The 7,971-nt window shown below is 37.1% G+C and overlaps 1 protein-coding gene across 9 annotated transcripts in view; it reads left to right on the forward strand.

Moving 5' to 3' along the window:
• The window catches only part of LOC106524118 (focal adhesion kinase 1), an 81,130-nt gene that overhangs the window by 32,100 nt on the left and 41,059 nt on the right, over positions 1-7,971 (forward strand). For 4 of the 9 annotated variants that reach the window (XM_014017789.1, XM_014017783.1, XM_014017787.1 and 1 more), the window contains exons 12-18: positions 615-732; positions 914-944; positions 2,027-2,097; positions 2,464-2,481; positions 3,048-3,104; positions 5,660-5,680; positions 6,960-7,057. In XM_014017789.1, the coding sequence (XP_013873243.1) occupies positions 615-732; positions 914-944; positions 2,027-2,097; positions 2,464-2,481; positions 3,048-3,104; positions 5,660-5,680; positions 6,960-7,057 (414 nt within the window). The remainder of the gene's footprint in view (positions 1-614; positions 733-913; positions 945-2,026; positions 2,098-2,463; positions 2,482-3,047; positions 3,105-5,659; positions 5,681-6,959; positions 7,058-7,971) is intronic. The other 5 variants (XM_014017791.1, XM_014017784.1, XM_014017790.1 and 2 more) reach the window with 3 other exon arrangements.

Consider the following 7,971-nt stretch of genomic DNA (forward strand, 5'->3'; position numbering starts at 1 on the left):
ATTCTGTGGGACGGGAGCTCGGCTGGGGACTGAGCTCCAGGGAGGAGCTATGCACAAATAGGCGGTGCTTTGTACCAGCKCCACATGGCTACCACAGGGATTTCTCAAACATGCATGAATGAGTCAAAGCAACACTCTGGGTTGGTTTTTGATGAGGGAATTAGATTATAACATGATATAAAGCTCAAAAAAGTGTATTTTTCCCTTTTAATGATAACCTGTACCTGTACAGCATTTTTCAGTCCTTAAAGAGCAAAATAATCCTTTRTGTATAAGCACCACACTGGACAGCTCAGTTAAAATTGTGAAAATTAAAACTAAGATTATAAATGCGTCTTTTTTCTTTTCCTATTGAGTGTGTGTTGTGTTTGTGTATGTGTGTGTGTGTGTGTGTGTTTTGCAGCTGGTCACTGCATGTGTGCATCTTGCAACAGTGTTGTTGTAGGGGTGTGTACTCAGAAAACAGTGTGTGTGAGAGCTGTCTGTGGTTTTGGACGTTACTTCAAGGAAAGCTCTCGTTCTGTCACGGTGAAGCAACTCCCCGTCCTGCTTTGACACTGATTCCCTGTGTTGTGTGTGTGTGTGTGTGTATGTGTGTGTGTGTGTGTACACAGCCCCTCACTGTCACTACAGCATCACTGACTACTGCAGAAAACATGGCGGACTTGATCGATGGTTACTGTCGGCTCGTCTTCTCAGTTAGTCACTCCTTCATCATTCGAGTTCACAAAGGTAAGTTACAGCCGTTGTGTTTCTTCCATTCAGTTCTGTATGTGTCGGCGCAACTCACAATTGAAAACCTTTGACCATAATAGGTCATAGGACACCTTCTGAAGGATGCCAAACAATATTTATATATAGTATTTATATATCTAACATTKCTCAGTTCATGAACTCACTTTTGTTTCTGCAGAAGGTGATCGAGCACTTCCATCTTTACCAAAGTAAGTAAACTTATTCTGTCTAGAAAAGTCATTTATCAATTTATAATTGCTACATAATTTATATGAAGAATAATAGGTAAACTGATTATTGTTTTGGGGAACAGAAGAAYTGATCATTTTTAGTAACTTTGGAGAAGAGAATAAAGTTTTTACATATTTCCATTTAAAATATGTTTCATTTTGTTCTCATTTCCTAGAGGTTATCAAATGTCTGGAAATTGATACTAAAACAGTGTGCTTTAGTTGACTTATTTTATCCATATATATATATTTGGCTTCAAACTGGTCTAATTTTAGCTCCGTTACACCACAAACATAACAGCATGTGGGTGGAGCTTCCCTTTTTCTGCTTTGTTACAGTCTATGTTGAAGTTTAATGTGAAACGCGCGGTTTAAGCAGAGGTGTCAAAAGTATTCACAGTCATTACTCAAGTAGAAGTATAGATACAAGTAAAGCTTGTTTAAAAGTAGAAGTATCAACTCAAGCGTTTTACTCAAGGTTAAAAAACAGTACCTAAAATATAAAAACAAAAACAACGTAAAGAAAAAAAAGCCACTAAGGGCAAAAGCTTGGACGGTACCACATGAACCTATAGTGCTCAACCCCACCTCCCAAAAAACATTTTTGTAAAGGCAGCAATGACAATAATGTTATATTAAAATGTTAATGTTGAAACATTTAGAATGCCATCTTCMTGTTAGGCTACATACATCTCTGTCCTGCTGGAGTGTGACATGATTAGTGTCACGTGCAGGTGTGATGGATCAAACAAACCAATAGGGTGTCAGACTAGTAGATATTTATACCTCTCATCCAACCACAATCAATTCAACTCTATCTAGGAGGCACCACATGTCTGGACAGTATTTATTTATTTATTTATTTATTTATTTATTGTTTAGTTTTTTAGGATTACAATCTGAAATGCAGAAGTTAAAAAAATTCTTTTTTGAAATGTAAAAAAAATGGCTGAAAAGTTGTTACTCCAGTAAAGTATGGACAGCCAAAATGCCTGCCTAAGTAAGGTAACAGAGTATTTGTAATTACTTGACACCTCTGTTTTTATGTGTCTCGGCTGCAGAGTTTCGAATCATGAGAAGCGGATGGAAAAACGCATGGATGGAGTTCGAACCCGAGCCGTTTGTGTGTCAGGTACGTATAAATCTGCTTCTGTGTCCCCTGCTCTGAASGACCTCGTGCGCTGGAAGTTGAATAAAGAGTTCATAGATATTTGAGTGCATTTTCTCCTATAAAGCCTCATCTGTGTGTGGAGAGCTCTTGTCTCGCCAGATGTCCCTGTGGAGAGCTTTAGTCACTGTTACTGTCTCTGCCTGCCTGTTGACCTCTGACTGCCTCACATTTACAATTTGAAGTGAAAACTCCTTCAAAACTTTAGCCAGCTGCTAAATAACATATGKGACCCTTTCTATTTTTCACACATCAAGGACAAAACTAATATTTCTTTCCACTTTTTTTCCCCCTCTCTACTATTTTTCATGCTGCATATTTCTTCTGCAGGTCACATTAGTGGTGATGGTAAACCTCATTTTCTCATTTAAGTGTTTTTAGTTAGTGACAATGAAATATTTTTGCGGTTGGCATACGCTACAYGTGCACGGTATCTGTCAGTTTTTTTCTATGACTCATAAGGCTGTTATTCTTTAGTTCGCTTCTATGTGGAGGGAMAAAACCTTTTCCATCCCTCCCCTTTCTTCCTGCCTGTATCTCTGTTCATTTCCATTGTTATTGTACAGCCTTGGAGTCATTCTTTGTGTGCATCTGTGTAGCACTGCATGAACATTATCATTGTTGTGTTCGTGTTTGGATTCGGTTATGGTTACAGTCTTTTGGAAAGGTATTCACTATGACAATATTGTGTTTTTTGTTGTTTTTTGCAGCCTTTAAACTTTTTTGTTGTTGTTGCGTGCAGTGATTTATGATTTATGTTAACAGGTGTAAAGATACAATTTTGTAAGCTACAACTTCTTTGTGTGTCTCTGGTTTGTGCTGTCAAAGATGTTYTTATTTTATTTATTTTTGATAAACAACTAAGAGATAACATTTCTATGCTCTTTTTTCTTGATCGTTCTCGGTCTTTGCAGAAACGGATGACTATGCTGAGATCATAGATGAGGAGGACACCTACACCATGCCTTCGAGTAAGTTTACACATTTACAGTCAAGTGCTGCGAAAAATGCCAGGCGTGTCAGTGTTTCTGTCTCAGCTGATCAGTGGAGTTCTRTTGCATAATGTGCATTCATACCAGCGTCGGATGAGTGTGTGCAGGTAGAAAGGTTGTTATGACACGTAGAGAAGACTGCTGAGATAAATACTGTAGATTGTGCATCTGGGAGCTTTATGTCAGCCAAAACCAGCTAGCTGCACAGTGAAGGTACTCTTCTGTTGAAACACAAGGAATAAGTGATTTCACTCTGATTTGTTTTACTCTTGTTTTAGATTGTGGTTACTTTCGTAATATCAATATAAGTGATGTATTTTAGATAAAGTAGATCCATGCAAGACAGTTTTAACCCCAGTAATAATTCAAAGTTTGCTTGTAAATTATTTAATTTAACAGACATTCAATTTGAGCCCTTATTAGACAACTGCTTAGAAGGACGAGGAACCTCTGAATAAAACTACGGTACATTTTCCAGATTCACATGTTGTACACTGATTTAGAGGAGGAAGCCACACATTATTAGCTCTGCAGGCTATATTTATTCTGGTGAACAGACACAAGATTAGGCAAGAATCACAGCTTCCTCATACCGTTGAGACATTAACTGCTCATTGTCTGAATTACTTTTGACAGTTTCAAATACAAGCCTTTTTAGTCGGCTCTTCTCTTCTAATTCATGTTTAGTCACAGTTTAAATTAAAAACAGTTTTTTTAAAGGATAAAATATCAGTTATGTAAGAGAGGCCAGCATKAGGAGGCAGATCAGACAGTTGATATTGCGTTAAAAGATATTTCAGATCTTTTAAAGTGTTTCTGTGGAAACGCTATGGACATTTACTATTTTACTTACTGTAGATGTATCTTTAAGCAGCCTCAGTTTAGAGAAATAATGTAAACTTGRCACAAAAAGTAAGTAAATTTGTGTTTAGTAGATTATTGAAACAATGCTTCTTGGTGATAAATCTTATACCATTGGAAAGCTGGTAATTTCCCTTTTTAAATGGTGCCACATTTGTAAGGAACAGGTATTTGTGGGATGAGCGGTAGGGAAGAGTATGTGGTTTGTTCACATGAAAAAATTGCCAAATCTTCTCTGCCAAAYAGCTTATTCTGCTGCTGTTCTGGTACCCCCAGGTGCTGCACATCAGGTGCCTGATATAAGATTTATTGCCAAGAAGCATTGTTACCACAAAGACATAATCGACCAAAGCCCAATTTCCTTACGCTAAATACTGTATATATACTGTATACATATACACAAAAACCCACACAGCTCACCCTTTTCTTCCATTTGGGTGGTTCCACTTCACATCAAATTCAGGTCCTTTACCAGAAGACTGGGACCCTGAGGTTTTTGTTCAGTATCTTTGTCTTCCAGTTTGGGGGTCACAGTACCGATGACCWCTGGGACTACACACATTTTTCTCCACAACATCTCTATCTCCTCTTTCAGCCTCTTGGTATTTCTCGAGCTTCTCGTGCTCCTTCTCCCTAATGTTACAGTCACTTGGGATYATTTCATCTACCACCACAGCCTTCTTCTCTTGCTTGTCGACCACCAGAGTGTCCAGTTGGTTAGCCATCACCTTGTTTGTCGGTCTGGATCAGGAAGTCAAAAGTATCTCAGCCCTTCTATTCTTCCGCTATCTTTGATGGAGCCTCCCACTTTGACTCTGGGACCTCCAGCCACTTGGGTTTGCCATTCCACATATTCTTTGCCTGCCTGCATCTTGCACCRTCTTGTACGGTAGACCCCGGCCTCTATTGCWCTTGTGTTGCCATGATTAKTGTCTCTGCTCCGTCCTTCAGTCCACTGGCCACTCCCTCAATCTACTGGTGGTACATGCCATGCAGGGGCTTATCTTCAGTGTTACTTCGTGTTCTTCCTTTTCAACATTGGGTTTAAATTTCTCCACCCAGAGGTTGTTCAAAGAGCTGTTATTAATTATTTATAAACTATCAATTTTTTACTTTCAAATATCTGAACTATTGTTTTAATATGCATGTTAGGTTAGAATATTTTACCAATTTATGGTCAAAATGCTAACTAAAGCTGTCACAGCACATTATCTGGACGTTGTCAACACAATCAAAACATGGCTGGGCTTTTTGAATATTTATGAATTAAAACTGTTAGCTCAGTCCAGAGAAACAAACAAATACCTGTACAACAAAAAAAAGTGTTCAAATAATAAATAAAGTCTGTTGGTCTGAGTTTGCGCTTTGTTGTTATCTGTTTTCAATTTAGAACATCCTAAACATGGGCTTAGCTGGCACTGTAAAAGACATTTTACCAACTGTTTAAGTGAGAGGGAACCAAAAGGGTGCACTTCTTTTACACATTTTTATTTCTTAAATCCTTTACATATTTTTGAGCAGAAAATGTACAAATAAAAAAAAGTCTTCAACATGCAGTCGTCTTAATTTTGACACTTTATTAATATAAATATTAAAGACAACATTAACAACCTGTGGCTCTCTGTACTCAAAACTAGTTATTTCTGTCTTTTATCACTAACCCCTTTTCCCAGAATACTATGGACTAGATCAAGGTAAAGGAAGTGACGACACTTTGATTTGGTGATTGTTGTGACCCTTTGTATGTTTGCCTGTGACTGTAAAAGTACATTTTGGATATTTTCCTATAACTGTCTCCTGTTATTTTGCCCCCTGATCCCTCTCCAATGTTTGGTGTCCTGTCAGTCCTCGCTGAACTGACGCTAGATTCAGAACTGAAGCTTTTATTTGATATTTCAGTTTTAATATAATCTAACCAGCCAAGGTGACTCAGTGCATGTTCCTACCCTAAAGTAAGAAGGTTTTAGATAGTTACAGGTACAGTATTTATATCATTTAAACAGTTAAACACAAAGAAAAATAGTGGTTGTATTTAATATTTTAATCAGAACAGTGAAGTTTATTAAAATACAGATAACAAGTATGACATTTAGAGAAAGCACACAAACGTTTTATATTTATGTGAACATGTTGAATTTTATTACCGTGTATTGCAACATATTTCCAACTTTCCACCATCTTCACTTTAGAATTTTTACTGCCTGATAGATGGTTCTGAAAGGAATGTGCTGGACATTTAGACAGCAGGATTATTTTAAAGTGTGAAAATGTTAAAGGTTTTTTTCTACAAATAGATGTTTTCTGCTTTTTGCTGTATTCATCACTTAATGGACAAAGTCAGGGCGTTGGTGTAATGCCTGCCAGGCAGAGCAAACCACCAGCTTTCAACAGCCTGTGTTTCACAGACCCTTTGATTTCTGCTTTTTAGAAGGAAATGCAAATACTGAAAATTTCTGATGGGCATGAAGCTAAAAGAATAATAACCAACATTATTGTTATTGAATTGTAACACAGGTCTTTTTTTTAATCTGTGAATGTTGCCACAGAGATGATTCACTCTTTTTAATCCACCTGACTTTATCCATTCAACATTTGACTCAACGTAGTGACTATGTTTATTTATACACCGAGTGTTATTGGCCATTTGTCTGTGTTACGTGGTTTTGCTGTGGTTTGCTGATGCTGTCGTTGCATGCTGTGATTGCAATAAAACCAAGCTTGTTAGAGGAAGAAATCAAAACTGAGTCACACTCGTTCAAAATTGCATGGAGTTGTGGATAAACAATTATTCTAATAATTTAGCTGAAAGTTTGTTTAGCCGATGATGCAGTCATAAAAYGGGTACACTGTAAAGAGCTCTAACAAGCTTGGAAAGTGCAAGACTTATAGATATCAGTGTGCTCCTGTTTTTTTTCTTCTCATTTGTGTGTCCGTATCGGTTTGTGTGTAAATGTCTGTCTGTCATGTGTACAGCCCGAGATTATGAGATCCAGAGGGATCGAATAGAGTTGGGATGCTGCATCGGGGAGGGTCAGTTTGGAGATGTCCACCAAGGAGTCTACATCTGCTCGGTACGTCTCTTCAGCCTCATACAACTTCGTTTTTCTAACCCTTCAAAACAACAATGGAAAAAATAATAAAACCAAACAAATCTACAATTCTTGTGTAACTTGTAGTCTTGGAGCATAGCTGTTAAAGGACCAATGATGTGGTATCCGTCGAGTAAATCATCTACTCTTGTATATGCAGATGACACAACAATATCTATATCTTCTGGTAGTTTGGATGAGGTCAATGAGATGTAACATTAGGAACTATGTTTATGAGTGGCAACTGAGAACATTATAAAACTTAATGTGTCAAATATGTAAAATACTGGGCTCTAAATATTTTATCAGACAAACTCCAATGTTAGATATTTCTTAAAAAAAAAAAATTAACATGTTAAAAAATTCTAACTGTTGGCATTGATAATTTATCAAACAGTACCATGGTCCGCACATATTCATAAGATGTTGACTAAGATGAGTAGAAAAATTGCTATTATTTGGTGTAATTCCCATTTTATGTCTGCAATAAGAAAATTACTATAGTCTTTAGTTCTATGTCATCTTGACTACTGTCCTGATGTATGATCCAACGGCTTAAAAAAAGATCTAGATAAATTACAAATCGTTCAAAACAAAGCTTCCAGATTAGCACTTGGTTGTGATTTTTAGCACCAGTGTGGATTTCATGCATAGGAGTCTATGATGCTTTAAAGTTGATTATAGTGTCATATAATGTCTTCTTGTCTTTTTACATAAAATTTGGATATTACATAAAGCTTTTGACCTGTTCTCACAGTTATAACCCACCTCTAACAGACATGGTTTTAATACAAGACAAGCCTCTGCTCTTACCTTCACGCTACCTCTGCCTAGAACTAATGCACAAAAAACCAGTTTGTTTATATATATATATATATATCTGCTCTTACCTTCAC

Source organism: Austrofundulus limnaeus, unplaced genomic scaffold (genome assembly GCF_001266775.1).
Source record: "Austrofundulus limnaeus strain Quisiro unplaced genomic scaffold, Austrofundulus_limnaeus-1.0 Scaffold177, whole genome shotgun sequence".
NCBI classification, from domain to species: domain Eukaryota; kingdom Metazoa; phylum Chordata; class Actinopteri; order Cyprinodontiformes; family Rivulidae; genus Austrofundulus; species Austrofundulus limnaeus.